This window comes from Octopus bimaculoides, chromosome 15, assembly GCF_046866305.1.
Source record: "Octopus bimaculoides isolate indiv1 chromosome 15, ASM4686630v1, whole genome shotgun sequence".
In the NCBI taxonomy this organism is placed as follows: Eukaryota; Metazoa; Mollusca; class Cephalopoda; order Octopoda; family Octopodidae; genus Octopus; species Octopus bimaculoides.
In genome coordinates this window covers 20,001,235-20,019,258 of record NC_142942.1, presented here as the reverse complement: position 1 = coordinate 20,019,258, position 18,024 = coordinate 20,001,235, and the positions used below count along the sequence as shown (strand labels likewise).

The 18,024-nt window shown below is 37.9% G+C and overlaps 1 protein-coding gene across 1 annotated transcript in view; it reads left to right on the top strand.

Moving 5' to 3' along the window:
* Positions 1-814: 814 nt before the first annotated feature.
* Positions 815-18,024, top strand: part of LOC106874528 (guanine nucleotide-binding protein G(i) subunit alpha) — a 73,329-nt gene continuing 56,119 nt past the window's right edge. The window contains exons 1-2 of the mRNA XM_014922293.3: positions 815-1,302; positions 2,207-2,367. Coding sequence (XP_014777779.1) covers positions 2,250-2,367 — 118 coding nt within the window. The 5' untranslated portion in view covers positions 815-1,302; positions 2,207-2,249. The remainder of the gene's footprint in view (positions 1,303-2,206; positions 2,368-18,024) is intronic.

The window sequence follows — 18,024 nt, the reverse complement described above, 5'->3', positions numbered from 1 at the left end:
AATATATATAAACCTCAAGGCGGTATTAAACGTCGAATAACAGACACACACACACACACATTGTATGTCTATGTATGTGTATACACGTTTACATATACAAACACACGTATTCATATCTAAACACACCCGTGTCTCTGTGTGTGTGTGTGTAATTTCTTGTTGATATCGTATGCTTGTCTCCCCTTTTTTTCTTGCCCCTTATCAACTTTCATTACTCAGTCTGCTCTCTTATAAACCCTTTATCGTTTCATATCCTGTCTCTGTCACAGTCACACGGCCTCCCACTCCTTCTTAAACGCCTTCTTTCTTTCTTTCTTTTCTTTCTGTCTACTCTTTTCCTTTTCCTTTCCCTCGTTTTTTCTTCTCCCCCTCTTACTACTCTGCACTCACACTCCACTGCTTTCTATTTCCTCCCCTTCTCATTGCCATTTCTCCCTCTCACTCTCACTCTCTCTCTTGCCCCGTTCCCCGCCTCCCTCTCTTAAACAATCAACGGTTATTTCCTTCCTTTCTCCAAATCACTTACTTCACCAAATCACCTTCTCCTTTTCCTCCCTCAGTGACTCATACTCTTTTCCCCTCTCTCTCTTCGTTTCTCATAGCACACTAGCTAGGATTAGGTCGACGACACACAAAAGCAGGTACTTGCTTAGCTGCAGTGGTTGAGCAGGCAGAATATATAGATATATATATTTATATTATATATCATATGTATATATATATGATATATAATATATACGCATACAGGAATTAAAAAGAACAGGCCAAACCAATCTCCCTCCCCCACTGTGACTATTACTCCTTCCTTCACGACACAAACCGCCAGTTTTGAGTGAGTGCGGACGGGAATAACCAACTGTCCGTGTATGTGTGTATTTGTGTTATAAGCAAGCCATACACACACCATACCACATCACATTTAGACTGGATTAGACACACTACTACCCCTGTCATCCTAGTGTCCGTATGTGTATTAGTATTATAAAAGACACACACACACTGGAATAGAAATATTCTACCCTTACCACCAGAACTAAAATCTTGTCAAAGACAGAATATTGGAAACTTCATTTAAATTACTCCGGTTAAATTATATTCTGCAAGGAAGGAAAAACAGAATTATTTTTCTGAATTTACTTATTTTCTTCTTCTTCCACAACAAGGATTATTATTATTATTACTTATTACCGTGGATTTACTTGCTACGAAAAGACAGGAAGATCTACTCCACACATTCAACTACACGATTCTTTCACCAACCTTCTGTTTTCCCTTCTGTACCATTTATATATAATATTATAAGTAAGTTTATAAAACTAGTCACTAATTCCCTTTCTTTTTACTAAAATAAGTGTAAAATTTATTTTGTTTATTTTGAAACTTCAAAAAGACCCCTAGTTAATAAGAAGCCCGCTACCCCATATCTATTTAATCTTTTAGAAAGATAAATTTTTAATTCCTTGGTTTGTATTTATACCCCACTTCAAAATATTTAAAAAATATTAACAGAATCAAACATCCTCCTAGATCTAAGTTCTTCACTATTTCTAAGAAAAATCAGATTTAAAATATAAATGTAAAATATATGCTATAAATATATAATATAATATACTAATAATATAATTGCATTTCCTTATCTTAAACCATCAATTTGTTGTGTGATTCTTTGTATTTTCTGTTTCTCTTTCTTCATCAACTTTTCTAATATTTTATTGATATTTAGCCGAAAGAATATAGGAAGAAAATCCCTTTTAAGGCGAGCTAATCCCTTCTTCTTCTAGTTTGAAAAATAATCCCCAAACACTTTTTTAAAAATATATATTCTAGTGAAGCCCCTACACATATACATACAAAGAAAATATATAAACTCAGTTGTTTAATTGTGACTCTTTTACTCGTCACCACAAACGTCTTTAGCACCTTTATCAGCTCGCATCTGTTCTGGGTGTGTATATTAATACATCTGAATATATCTGTATATACACATACGTCCATATATATATATATATATATATATATATATATATATATATATATATAATATTCTAGCTACTTTTCCCTAGTTTTCTTATATTCTTCGTTGTATATCTCTTTATTTTCAATCCGTCTCTAATCGTTTAATTTCCCCCCTTCTCCGATTTTTCTGTTTAAAACAAGCATCAAAATATTTCCGCTTTTCTAAAATATAATTCATATATCTCTCCAGTAAGGAAAAGGAAGCCTTTAAATTCCAAAAAAAGGGGAGAACCATGGGTTGTGCTGTGAGTAGTGTGGACAAGGCTGCCGCCGAGCGGTCTAAGGCCATTGATAAATCATTGAGAGCAGAAGGAGAACGATCTGCCCGGGAAGTTAAATTACTATTGCTAGGTAAGTAAACGTTCTTAATTATTATTGTTCTTGTTATTCTAAGTTCACATCCCGTCTTCATCGTCTTGACTTTTCATTGTTCCGGGGGCTCGTTTAAAATAAAGTACTTGTGTCGAGTATCGCGATCTGGAGTAGCTGAGTCGGTTGAGTCGCAGACATATGCTTGCTGTATTTAAGCTTATGTTCTGAGTTCAAATCCCGCAACCGATGTAACTTTGTTTTTTCATCCTCCAGGGATTGATAAAACAAAGTACGAGTCAAACACTTCGTCGATATGATATTCCTATAATTCGTCATCGATGTGGATAGAATTATAATAGAAGACGCTATTGTATACGTATGCCTACTAAACCCTTTACCTTAAACTTGTTACACAGTATACTTAGAACCGTTATTATTAAAATATTTTCAGGATCGATTTTACCTTTCATATTTCCGTGATCGGGACGATATTATCGAGTACCTCAACCCTTAATCAAAATGGGAGGTTTGTGCCTATATTGGGGGTGGGGGGAAATCATTATTGTTATTAGTCTTTTAATTAGGTCCTTTCTTGGTTATGAGTTCAAATCTTGCCAAGATTTACTTAGCTTTTTATCGTTCGGGCTGTAGGTAAATAGGTACCCAACCAGTTACTGAGAGGGCAGGGATTGATTAATCAACCGAATCCCTTCCCCTTCAAAATTATAGGGGCCGTCTTTCACCATTTGAAATAAGTGTCGTTGTTGTTGTTGTTATTAGTTCCCTATGGCTTTCCGTATATAAGTTCGAATTTCACCAAGGGGTCAGCTTTTCTCTCTTCACCCCTATCCGGTGTCAGTAAACGAAGTCCCTACCACCTTGTAAGCAACCAGGTCTCTACATTGTAGCTAGATTTGCTAGAAACAGCAGCCAACTCTTCAAGTCACACCCTACTACTTAGAAAAAAGGAAATTATATATGTGCATTAGCTAATGTCATCCGAGGTAGTCACGGCTGGAGCACCTTTGATCGTAGGTCAACTTGATCTGGGTCAACACGGGGTTGAACAACAACATCTGTAACGCATCAGTCAACCCTGTCTGCTAGAAATAGCACCCGAAATGTCCACCAAATTACACAACTCGATCAGAATCGACCTGTGGTTTAAACAACATTCTTGTTTGTAGACCTGTTGGTGAGCGCCGGGTTGTAGCAATAGTAATAATAGCTTCCGGCTTGTCATCTCAACGACCTGGTTTCGATTCCCGGCTGTTAACATTTTGCCCTTTTAGTTTTATGCCAGCACGGTGTGTGTGTGTGAACTAAAGAGAGGTCCTTTGTTCTGTGGATCAGCATACTAGTAATAACAGCCAGATCTTCCTCAAGTCACATACTCCTGTCTTTAAAAACAAGGAAGGACATATAACGTGGGAACTAGTTGCGATCTGCGTCAGCAAAAAAGTTTTCAGTGAAGCTAATTCAGTTTGGATACCCCACGGCATACAAATAGACGAACTTAACGAAGTCTATTATATTTAAAATATGACAAGATGGTCGAGGGTGGAACGTCTGGATGATGACTCGGGACTAACCTGGAGCTATAACAACACTGCTGCCGATGCTTATCAAAGACTTATTATAGTTAGAGACAGATGTCGTAGGTTGTCTAGCAGTGCGATTCTTGGGTAATCTTTGACTATAGCTGTCCGTTTTCACTTCATTAAACTTGTTGCTTGATTCGTTGTATTTTCTCATCTTCACCTGTTCTACCATTTGTTGTAAAGAAAAAAAGACAGGTTAGGCCCATTGGGGTACGTTGTTGGGTTCAGCTTGATTTTTTTTTTCTCTTTTTGTGCGTTCTTTATTTTTGTTGTTATTGTATAATTATGACATGTTAACCTATCACACACACACATATATATATATATATATATATATATATATATATATATATATATATATAATATATATATATATATATAGTCTTAAGAAACATTCAAGGTGTGGTGATGATATACGCAAACTAGGTTTCGATTCTTGGGTGCAGCGGTCAGTCATATCGTTATAATTTCCTTTAAGGAAATACGTCACAAATTCATAATATATCTTAGTAAATCGTTCTTTAAACCTCAAGACAGTGCTGATACTGTAGTGCTATGATCAAAATTGTCCTATGATCCGTGGCCATCTCGGTATAGTTATTATGCTATATACAATTACCTGTTCTCTTTTCTTTAACGAAGTTCCTTGTTGGAACCGGTTCCGTTATTACCTTTAATGCCTCTATTGGCATGTATGAACACACAACGTCATGTTGTCTCAGAATCTGTGAAAATTTACCGAATTATCGGCAGACAGGGTTACTACTACTAACATATGCACCCGTTTCAAAATTTAAGCAAGAATTCGGGGTAGGCTTTGTGGAACTGGGGTAGGTTTAATAAACTAACCCTTCTTATATATAGGGGACTTTATGGCTATATTATTTATTATTGTTTGTATTAGTATTTTAATTATTCAATTGATTAAAAAGTACTAGGTTGGTACTTTTGTCGAGCTAATCAACCATTCAATTAGACACGAAGCCCCAAATAATGGTTTTGTATTTAATTTAGAAAATAATTACCTGAAAGGCTAAAAATCTAAACAATATTCCATTTACGGAAAAACCATATTTCTTTAAATTGTTGTTGCATGTGCGAAAAACCACCAAGTTATAGCCATTCTTTCGAAAATTTAGCTTCGAGAATAGCAAATGTTTTGTTAATATTTAAGAATTATATATTCAAGCTTCCAAAACAAAGAATTTCCCGAGAAATATCAGTATCTGCATCAATTTTATATAAGAATATTTTATAGAAATATAAAATTTAATTCCTCACAAAACGGCTTTATTAGAATGAAGACAGATTCTGTCTGAAATATTTGGTTTTTGTTTTCCACATGCCGCTAAACCAATTTATTCTACGTTGAACGATTTCTATTAACTAAATTAACCCTCGCAGATCTCTTTTAATTTCCTCAAATCCTATCGTTTATTTTAAATATAGAAATATTCAAATATTCCTCAAATATTTCGAATAAATAAATCGACAATATATTTGCATAAACAATTGTCTTCAAAATGTCTATGAATTATTTATCCATTTCATGTATATTAATATATACCTGAATTAAAGTGTGTGTATGTATATATATATATATATATATATATATATATATATATATATATATACATACACACTTTGTGCATTCTATATCATAGAATAGTATTAAAAGCAGCCACGTAGTGATTTTCGAGTAAATAATTCCCAAAATACTGCTACAAGAGAGACCATATGTTTTCAGTTCTTACATTTGGAACCGTGTCGTCTTTTAACTATTTTATTTTGTTTATTTATCTATTAATTTGTGTTTAATTTACGTATATTACTATGTAAAGGGGGGTGAGTGGAGGTGTTCGGACTCGCCTCTATTTATTTATTTATTTTGAATATTTTACGTGTCGGCTCTGTTGCTGTTTGGTTCTATATTCTCTTCATAATTTGTCTACACACATTCACACACACACACACACGCAAACCCGCACACACTCTGACAACTGAAATTTTTAAATCCTATTTTGTCGGTTAAAGCGAAAAGTCTCAGAACTCTTAATCTCTCTCTCTTTCTCTCTCTCTCTCTCCTCTCCTTCTCACACACGCATTATTCTCTTTCTCTCCTCCCCTCTCTCTTTTCTAAACCCTTCCTTACTCCCTCCACCCCTATTATTCCTATTCTCCCACCCCAATTCCTTCCGCAATACCTCTCCTTAGCTACTCCCTCTCTTTCGCCCACATCCACCTTCCTACCCAAGTTGCGTCAAGTATTTATTCCAGCCACTATAACAATAAACACACTGACCACTCAGATAGGTTCAATTGGGAAGCTGATACGCATTCAGGGTAGGTTGGTTAGTCGGGTAGGTATGCAGGAGAACACGTTAAGTCTTGTCTATTACATCTGGAGTATGTATGTATGTATAAATGTATGTATGTATGTGCAGTTATTGCATCAATGTATTGCTTCTGCGTCTATATAATATATGCGTGGGTATATATATATATATATATGTATATGTATATATATGTATGTATATATATGTATATATATAAACTGAAGGATCACTCTGTTTTAAGTAGGGTATAATACACACACACACACACGCACACACACACACACACACACAATATGATGGTTTATAACTTTATGTTTGTGGGCGTGGGAACAATATTAACTGTTAATGCATGCATGTACACTGCGTATAATACTATGAGTATTATGTATAGTGATTTCACTAGTGTGTATGTGTGTGTGTGTGTGTATATAGGGATTGCGTTACTGTATGTGTGTTATCTGTTTGTGTGTATGCGTGCAATGCTCAAAAGACTGTAGCTCTTAATAACTACGTTTATGTTTGTACGCGTTAGAAGAATCACACACACACACACACTCATAGTGATCCCTGCAAACAATTAACTGTTGGTATGTGTGTTTGTGTAGTGATGGTAGTCGATATACGTATATCTGTGTGTGTGTGTCAAATATTTTAACTGTTGCTATGTCTGCGTGTATGAGAGAAAGAACATTGTGTTGCTTCTAATACGAAGAGGCAAGCTTAAATTATTTAAACAGCTGGTTGTCTTGGATTGACAAGGGCACCAAACTGGATAGGAGACATCGATTTACTAGTAATAGCAGTCAAATATCCCTCAAATTTCAGTCTCGTTTTAAATAATAAAAAAGAAAGGTAGGAAAAATGCTCTAGATAACGAAGTCTTGTTTATGTGTGAACCACCACCACACCATCAAAAACAGGCCCCTAAGCGGCTTACTAGAAAGAACAGTTAAATTATCCTCGAATCACATCTTATTGTCTTAAGAAGTAAGCTATGCAATAAAAGATAAACTGCTCTGTATGTGGTACGCTACCCAGCAAAATATAAGCTATTCAGCAGGAAGTACCCAGCTGGAGGTAATCTACCTCGCATGAGGTATGCGACTCAGGAAGAGGTAAGCTACCCAGGAGAAGGTAAGCTCTCCTGCAAGAAATAAGCTACCCAGCATGAGGTAAGCTAGTCTGTATCAGGTAAGCTACTCCGCAGGAGGTCGGCTATCCACAAGGTGTAACCCAAGAGGTACACTACCCAGCGTGCAAAGGGCACAATACGGTTTCATTCGCTGGTTAAAAACTATTTTTCTTTTGAAATTGATAATTGTTGTTGGTGGTGGTCGTGGTCGGAGTCCATCTTTTATTTGTTTCAGTTGTTGAACTGCGGCCATGCTGGGGCACCGCATTGAAGGGTTTTAATCAAACAAATCGACCCCAGTACTCGTGTTTTCTTTCTGGTACTTATTCTATCGAAGCCCTTCTGTCGAACGTAAATAAACCAACTCTGGTTGTCAAGCGGCGGTGGGAGTCACACATACTCATACAAATGTGTGTGTGTGTGTGTGTGTGTGTGTGTGTGTGTGTGTGTGTGTGTGTGTGTGTATATATATATATATATATATATATATATATATATATATCATTGTCATCATTTAACGTCCGTTTTCCATGGGTACAGGTTTGGCGGTTTGACAGAAGCTAGTCAGAAGACTGCGCCAGGATTTTTTCAGTTTACGTCTAGCAAATCCAGTCTAGCTGTAGTAAATGACACTTGCCTAAGGTGCCGCACAGTGGGACTGAACCTGGAACCATGTTCTTGGGAAGAAAGCTCCTTAACCACACAACCACGCCTGATAGATAGACAGATCGACAGAAAGGCAGAAAATGGATGAAACAAGTAAAGATACCTATAAACATTGACTAACTTTAGTCTAGTAAGAAAGAAGTACCTAGAAAATGTTTATTTCGAATATGTATATATTCATATATTCTATGTTCAAATCCTTCAGAGACAGGCTTTGTCTTTTTCTTTTTATCTTTCCTTTATGATCGATAACGTAATTTTCACCTATCTACCGATTCCATTGATTGTGGTCTTGTCTGCCACTCTCTGCTGCAATCAATGAGATCCGTTGAGTAAAAGATTCTACGTGGATGCACGATCTGGTAGAAATAATTGCCGAATCTTCTTCAAATCACAACTTACTGTCGTATCTAAAAACAAATCTTATTAGATGGTATAGTTCTAAGTCCACTATGCCTGAGAAAAACGACGGTGTGGTCATGGTGAGACCGTCTTTGATTCATAAGTTCGTCTGGTTGATCAGAACTGATCTGGTGTTTAATATAAAACGTTTGAGAGATTCGAGATTCTTGCAAGAGACCCGTCACCAACACTGACAGGACCGTGGCTTTTAGAAGTCAGTATAAATTAATATTCGGTATGTAAGAGTAAGAGACGAGATTGTATAAGAATCTGTGATGTTCATGCTTTTCCCAATGAGTATATTAGCTTATGCAGCAAAGTATCGCTGTGAAAGTAGTTTGGCATGGAGATGCAATCACATACAAACAGGGCTGGAAGGAACATGTTCTCTTTTTTATAAGAACAAGTAACGGTGAATATAAGATGTTGTGACGTTCATGTATTTCTCTGTATCGAAGAACTTTCTAAGATAATACAGTAAGAGAGATGAATCAGTTATTGCATCAAATCTCTTCGTTACGCAGTGAAGTAGCAATATGACCGGTGTGTGTATGTTATCACATTTATTTATACACCCAACACGTGTGTATGTGTGTATACATGCCTTATCTCATCACTTGATGTTGTTTAGCGCAAGGTTAATCACGATAAAGCAGGCCTATGATCAAAGAGTATTTTAGCGATGATCTCTATCTAATGTGTTCTTCATTTTTGAAACACCCACAACGTGATTTGGCTGTTATTTCTAACAGTTCGAGTGACCACGTAATAGCGCCTTCCTCGTCTCAGTCTCTCTCTTTCTCTCTTTCTCTTTCTTCCCCCTATTCGATCCATTATATGTGGGGCGAGGGGGGGGGGAAGAATGAAAGATCAAACCATTTCACTTCTCTCTACCAAATTCTCGGTATTATGAGCCAATATCAGAAATTGTTATCATTACTAGAACGGTAACAAATCCAAGTAGACTTTACCGGTTTCTAGCATTTATTGATCATTCCGTCAGTTGGACGAAAAAATAAAAGCTGTACCAGTCATACACGAAGGTTAATCAATCTACTACAGATGCCTTCCATCAATTTTGCATTATAAAATGGGAGAAATTATTCCATAATTGAAAAACACAGTCTGACCACATACACACAGACAAAAGCATGGATACACATACACACAGACAAAAGCATGGATACACATACACACAGACAAAAGCATGGATACACATACACACAGACAAAAGCATGCATACACACTTACACATATGTTCGTACAATAGCGAGAAAAACACACACAGGTGGTGTTCTCTCATTGTTTTAAAATCCTTCAGATGGCTAAAACGAACCAAAGAACACACAAGAGATGAAGCAACATACACACAAACACACAAATACATGCACAAAACACACATCCACACGCAATATGTCCACTTCGTGTGGCTGGTTTATTTCAAAACATAAACAGACTCGGCTAATAATAATAACTACTGCCGTGCCAAACCATGCTATAAGCCATGCCAGATGCTCTCACTTCTGTCTTGTTTGGTATCCATAAGTCACCAACTTCTATGACTCATACTCACACACGCACGCACGCACATCACCCTTCCCTCTCTCTATCTCTCTCTCTTACTATCACTCTCTTTCCCTCCCCTCTCTGTCACTATTACTCTCTCTCCTTATTACTCCGCCGTCTCTCTCCACTGTTGTTACCAATCTCCAAGCCGGTCGAACAATCTGCAATATCTCCTTTTTCTTCTTTTTAGCTTCTATTTCCTCTCATTTTTATTCATCCATTAATTTCTCTCCTTCTCTCTCGCTCTCTCATTCTACATCGCACCCACTCTACCCCGCCGACCCTCCTCCTCTGCTATCATTTTCACGGATGGATCAAGAAATTGGATATATTCATGTGCCAAACACTCTTAATGTTTTCATCCTTCATTGGACTCTTCTCTCTTTCTCCACTTCGTTCTGCTTTCATCGATTCTCCTAAACTTCCTCCCTTCTCTCTCTCCTCTCCCCCTCTCTCTCTTTCTCTCTCACACACTTCGTTACAACACCAAAATCTATCCACCGTTCTTACCAAACTCATTCTCCACTTCGTTCTGGTACCAAATTCTGTGTGTCTCTCTCTCTCTCTCTCTCTCTCTCTCTCTCTCTCTCTCTCTTTCTCTCTCTCCTTCTCGTGTCCCATTTTCTCTCCTCGTGATTACGAAACCAAACTCTCCCCTTTCTTTCCTAGGCCGTGACACTAAAACTCTCCTTTTTCTTTCGTTTTGTTAAATTGTTATAAAGTTTCGCTCTCCCCTCATTTCTTCTTGAATATGAAACCAAATTCTCCCCCTTCTCTCCTTGTCTTTGGCACCAAACCCTTCCCCCCTCTTGATTATGACTCCAAAGCGAAGGGACTTGACCTGGTGGTTAGGGCGTTATACTCATGACAGCCAGTTCGTGATTTCCATTCGCGAACCGTGCGGATGATTGAGCTCTTCAGCAAAACACTTCATTTCACATGCTGGCATAGGTAGCTGGTGTAATAGGATCCGATTAATCCAAGGACTGCATCGTGGTACAATGTCTACTTTGGCATGCTTGCTATAGCTGCATGTCTTTTCTAACGCCAACTGCTTAACAGCGTGGACTATGCTTTTTTTTTTTTGTGGCACCAGCACTAGTGAGGTTACCCTACAGCTTGCAAGACTACGAACACCGAAGGAGGTAGCTTTATGCTAGGAGATGAGGGTTTAAGGCAGTGTTTCTCAACCCTTTTATCCTTGAGTAACCCTTAAAATAAATTACATGTCTCAAGGAACCCCTGCACAAAAATTATATACCATATCTTTCTCATATTTTTTTCATCATAGTTCACGTGGAAAATATCATATACATACATATGTTGTTGTTTTTTTTTTGATAACATAAAAAGTTAGATAGGATGATGTCTATATTACAATCACCAATAATATGTTGTGCCTGTACTACGATCATGAAATTAGCATTAACTTATCTCACTCGTTCTCGCAGAACACTTAGGAACAAAAGACGCTGATTTAAGGTATGAAAGAAAGGGCCAGAATAGAACAGGTTTCTTGCTGTAGAGGAACGTACAGACGTGTGGCTTAGAGGTGTTGGACTCATTATTCTAAGATCGGAGTTTCGATTTCTGGATCGGTTGTCTTGAGCAAAACACTTTATCTCACGTTGCTCCTGTCCACTCAGTTGGCAAATATGAGTGAGTAATCCTGCGAGGGACTGGCGTCCCGTCCAGAATGGGGAGAATATATACACCACGGAAACCGAGAAACCGGCCCTATGTGACTCGGGTAGGATTTTTATCCTTCTTTTATCTGTAGAGTTCCAGGGTTACTTACAGTTTAGAAGAAAGGGTGGAAACGATCGGGTGGAGATGAGTTTCGGCGATACATCATCATCATCATCATCATCATTTAACGTCCGCTTTCCATGCTGGCATGGGTTGGACAAAAATATTGCATGATCCGTAGAATGTATTCCGAATATGGAAATAATATAGAGTTTTATCTTTTACTTGTTTCAAACATTTGATTGTGGCCATGCTGGGGCACCGCTTTGAAGAATTTTCGGTCGAATGGATCGACACCAGTACTTATTTTTCATGTAAGCCTGGTGCTTATTATATCTTCCTCTTTTGCCGAACCGCTACATTACGGGATCTAAATACACCAACACCGGTTGTCAAGCTGTGGGGGACGGACACACACACACACACATACATGCATATATGTGTGTGTGTGTGTGTGTACGTACAAACACGACGGCTTTCTTTCAGTTCCCATCTACCAGATCCACTCTCAAGGCTTTGGTCGGCCCGAGGCTACAGAAGATGATACTCCTCAAGGTGCTACGCAGTGAGATTGAACCTGGAACCATGTGGTTGAGAAGCAGGCTTATCACTACTCAGTCACTACGCATATTCACAAAATAAAATTGCATGTGAGCCCATGTATATACCTGTATGTGCATATTAGTCTTTATGTATGTGTGTGTATTACATATGCAGTGGAGGCCGCTTATTATAATCACAGATAACATTATCAAGCCGTTATCAAAATCAACGTCCCGAACATTTTATTAACGTAACGTTATCTCGCAGTCGTTATCAAAAATGCCTCGTCTCAAAGTGATCACAATAAGCGGTCTGCACTCTTATCTATTATATGTGGGTAGAGTCTGTTTGTCTCGTACGATTTAAAGTTTTCCAATAGTTGTTGATCTCGTTGTCGCTGTTTAGTCGTTAATATTTGAATTTCATTTCCACCTTATTCTCCTGCCACTCCACTGCCTCTCCTCTTACTTTTCCTCCAGTTCTCTCTGTCTTTCTTCCACCGCCAGCAACACCTTTAGCGAGTGTGGCAGGTGTAAAACTAAGAGATGAAACTGCCTGACAGATATATAAGGTTCGCTCTTAACCATACGACCCCCACCGCCACCACCACCACCACCACCGCTGTGTGAGCATCTATGTTTGTGTCTGTATATAAATGTGCGTGTGTATGTATGTGTGTATATATATATATGTATGTGTGTGTGTGGTGCGTGTACTTTTTTTATGTATAGTCATGCTCTACACACAACACACTCTGCCAATTTCTCTTATCCAATCATAAACCGGTGTGAACAAGTTCAAATGTATATAATTTTATACCCAACAGCTGTTTCCCTTAAGCCAAACCGCTAGAAATAGCAGCCAACTCCTTTGATAACAGCTCATCTAATGCTGCCCTTGATTCTGATACAAACTTCTCAGTTTAAAATGATCCGAATGTAAATCTTACTTCAAACTTCGATGTTAATTTATGTTCCAAACACCAGCTTTTAATAATGATAACATTAATTTAAACCCTTTTGTTACCATATTTCTGTTGACATAAATTGCCTTTGTTTCAAGTAATTTTGTAAAATAATGAAGAATTTCGTAAAATAACTTCTGTCATTATTAAGTTGGTGTTTGGAACATATTTTGATGCAAGGTTTTAATTTAGAGCTGTCTAAAACAGGATGTTGTATCCTAAGGTTGTAGGCACTTTCAGGTGGGTTGATATATATAAAAAAAGGGTTAATAAATTCTTCATAATAATAAAAAAGAAATTGAAATAAACATAGTGTAATTTCAACAGAAAAACCTTATTAGATTTCTTCCAGCCACTTGAAGGTTTTGAAATCTTCACCAGATTATTTTCCAAGACAATAAAGATCAGCACAGACGAAATGTCAACGATCTAGTCATATAACTTTAAATATTTGTAACTTTATTAATTTCTAGAACAAAATGAATGCGATTTTCATCACCAGCAAACTACAGTCTTTGAAATTAATCTGGTGAAAATTTAAAGACCTTTTGAGAAGTTGGAAGAAATTAAACAAGACCCAATTGAAATATAACAAAAGGCTAAACTCATCCAACTGCCTATAATCACGTATATCGCTGTATCTTAATTAAACAAAGGCAAGGTGATAACGGCTGGTTTACCTTTGATCACAGGGTAACGCAAATCTGTTTAGAGACTGCGATAAACACGGAGGACAGTTCTTTCTTTAGGGCCTGTCCAACAGAAAGAGGGTAAAGCGGGGGAATCTGGCGAGTTTGGGTCAAAACAAACATCAGCTGTTTCTTGTACAAGATGAAGCAAACCTATGGTCTGAGTTGTTCCGACCACGACCATCCCTCGTTTTTTTCAGCAGTAATGCAACCCAGATTACCAGACTACATTATGCAATGTGTCCTTTGAGACATGGTTGGTGGGGAGACTAGTGGAGGCGCAATGGCCCAGTGGTTAGGGCTGCGGACTCGCGGTTTCGATTCCCAGACCGGGCGTTGTGAGTGTTTATTGAGCGAAAACACCGAAGAGCTCCACGAGGTTCCGGCAGGAGATGGTGGCGAACCCTGCTGTACTCTTTCACCACAACTTTCTCTCACTCTTTCTTCCTGTTTCTGTTGTACCTGTAATTCAAAGGGTCAGCCTTGTCACACTTTGTGTCACGCTGAATATCCCCGAGAACTACGTTAAGGGTACACGTGTCTGTGGAGTGCTCAGCCACGTGTACGTTAATTTCACGAGCAGGCTGTTCCCTTGATCGGATCAACTGGAACCCTCGACGTTGTAAGCGACGGAGTGCCAACCAACAACAACGGTGGGGAGACTTAGTTGTTATTACTAGCAAGTCGAATGATCACATAGAAAGTTCACTTTGGGGAGTTAGGGAGAGAGTTAGATGGAAACTGTGACTGTACCGCTTGTGTTTGCTTGTGTATGTGTATTTACAGGTGACTCTATGTGTATGTGTTTGTTGCAGCTTATATTTAAACTTAATTACACCTGAACCGTTTCCACCTTACTCCTCCTCTCCCCCCTCTCTCCCTCTTCTCTTATCTCATACCTCGTCTCCTCTCCCCTTTCACCTTTCTTTTCTTATCTCTGTTCTCCTTCTCCTCCTCCACCCGTCCTATAATTATCCTCCCCCTCAACCCTCTAACTGCCCCCCTCTCTACAAAACCAAAAGACACACCACCACCCTCCTTCCGATACTGATTTCAGCAGGAAATACCTCTTTCCTTTTTTTTTTGCCCGTCCATCCGGTTTTACAGATGTTTACAGCCGACCTTACCATCACACCACCACCACCATCGCTGCCACAAACACCACCACCACCATCATCAGCATAATCATCATAGGCATCGCCACCACCATTACTTAGATATTAATAGTTCCAACGCCTCTTTAAATCACCGAATATCATGTCCTGCGAGCTAACAAAGGGCGCCTCTGCATGGTCGCGCGATTTGCTAAAAATAGCAGCCGAACCGTTTTACAAATCTCACGCTTACATCTATCTTATCAAAAGAAACAAAAAAGACAGGACACATTGGATAGTTTCAACATTTATTTATATATAGATGGAATGGTCATGAGTGGAACGTCTTTGATTATAAGTCTTCTCAATCAGAACTGACCTGTGATTAAACAGCAGCTGGGTCTGTTTCTGGTGGACTTTCTCTTTTACCATTTTTTTCTCTAGTTTTCTCCCCCCCCCCTCTCTGTCTCTTTCTTGTTTGTGTTTTTAAAGACAGGGAGGTGGGTGTCTGTGGGATAGAAGTGTGTACTCCACCCTTATTACACAACAGCCTTTCCCCCTTACTTCCTCTCTACCCGCCTCACCCCCTTAGTAACATTTCAATGAAACAGCTGACCCCACCCCCGACCCCCACAATTTAAGTAGATTAGTCAAAGAGAAAATGGCTGCTTAAAATGTTATCCTTGAAGCGAAGAAAGGCAAATAAACATGGTGGTAGTGGTGGTAGTGGTGATGTAATTGTGTTGTGATGACAACTTGTGATGGTGATGACAGTGGTGATGGTAATGGTGTAATTGTGTTTTGATGACAACTTGTGATGGTGATGATAGTGGTGGTGTAACTGTGTTGTGATTATGATGATAATGATGATGATGGTGGTGGTGGTGGCATTAGAGGAACTAAATGGTAGTGGTTGTGGTGATGATGTAATAGTTTTGGTTATGATGATGGTGATGATGATAATGATAACGACAATGCTGCTGATGGTGATTATGAAAGCTTATAGAATAAATGAACTAATTCACCCCAGCACACACACACACACACACACACACATCAGAAGAGAGAAAGTGATTTTGTGAGAAAAGCACCTAATTTAAGATCCCCTAATGCTAGGTACCTTATTACCTCTTCAAAGGTACCTTTTTCTTCAAAGAAGGCAATGATTATAAATGAGATCTTGTACTTGTCTTTTAGAATTTAAACCAGACATATCCTTCATTAAATATTCCACTCAATTTATGTTCAAACCAGCCAGCTCCAACCTCTCACACCTACCCTACAATGTCATTCAGAAAATAAACAATAACATCACTACAATGGCTGCTGCTGAAGTAATGCCCCCCTCCCAATATTTATTTTAACACAGTGTCCATAAAAGATGTTATCTTGGAACAAATATTGTTATAACTGGCCTATCAACATTGTATATACACAGAATATGATACAACAATGGCTATATTTCTATGTCATTCACCCAGGACAGTTAGCCACAGTTTGCACTGAGTATGCATTTCTGCTAAAGAGTTTTCAAAAGTAAAGAAACCTGTATAAAGTTATCTCCCTGTACGTGCCCCCTCTCTACTACCCAAATATCAATCATTGTAGAATAACTTTGTTTTTTGTGCATAGTTTTGGCTGTCCTTTTTTTTTCAGTTTAATTTTTTTATTTATTTTAAAGATTAAATCAACATTTACCATCTTTTGACAATTCTTTATTCAATTTCTAAGTTAATCTTCCCAAGAATTTAATTTCAAGAAAAGCTATATTTTCTCCAAATTAATGTGCAGTCATCTATGAATGGCTCTCTTAATTACTATTCCATCTTTTGTTATCAGTTTATTGTATTCTAATAATTCTTCATTAAACCAAGAAAGAATCTTTGAGACACAATGACTGAGTTAATGATCTCACCAAATAGCTTTGGCATTGCTCATTAAATTTGTACAAAATTGCAAGAATCTGAATCCATTCTTTTTTTGGTAAAAACATATCAACGGAAGCATAAAGTAAAAGACAGACAAATTCTTCTTTTCTTTTTCTATTCTCAAATCTCCAAAATGACTAAACTTGGTCATCCGTTAATATATTACCAAAAGTCTTTGATTAAGTTATCATATTCCTTTCTTTTAACATTGAATCTCTGTTCAAAACCTTTTAGCATTCAGATTACTCGGTCATATATATAATGCTTATTTGATCACATTGTTTTGAATTTGTCATGTACCATCTTGCACCATCAAATCAATGGACGTATGAAGTAAAAACAGACTAATTTTTCTTCTCTCTCATTCGTCACAACTTCATCTTTTTTCTCAAAAAAAATAGTGTATCTAAATGCACATACATATATATATATATATATATACATATATATATATATATATCATCATCATCATCATCATCATCGTTTAATGTCTGCTTTCCATGCTGGCATGGGTTGGACGATTTGACTGAGGACTGGCAAGCCAAAAGGCTGCACCAGGCTCCAATCTGATCTGGCAGAGTTTCTACAGCTGGATACCCTTCCTAACGCCAACCACTCCGAGAGTGTAGTGGGTGCTTTTATGTGCCACCAGTACGTAATATATATATATTCTTTTACTCTTTTACTTGTTTCAGTCATTTGACTGCGGCCATGCTGGGGCACCGCCTTTAGTCGAGCAAAATCGACCCCAGGACTTATTCTTTTTAAGCCTAGTACTTATTCTATCGGTCTCTTTTGCCAAACCGCTAAGTGACGGGGACGTAAACACACCAGCATCAGTTGTCAAGCGATGTTGGGGGGGACAAACACAGATACACAAACATATACACACACACCTATATATATATATATATATATATATATATATATATATATATGTGTGTGTGTGTGTGCATATATACGATGGGCTTCTTTCAATTTCCGTCTACCAAATCCACTCACAAGCCTTTGGTTGGCCCAAGGTTA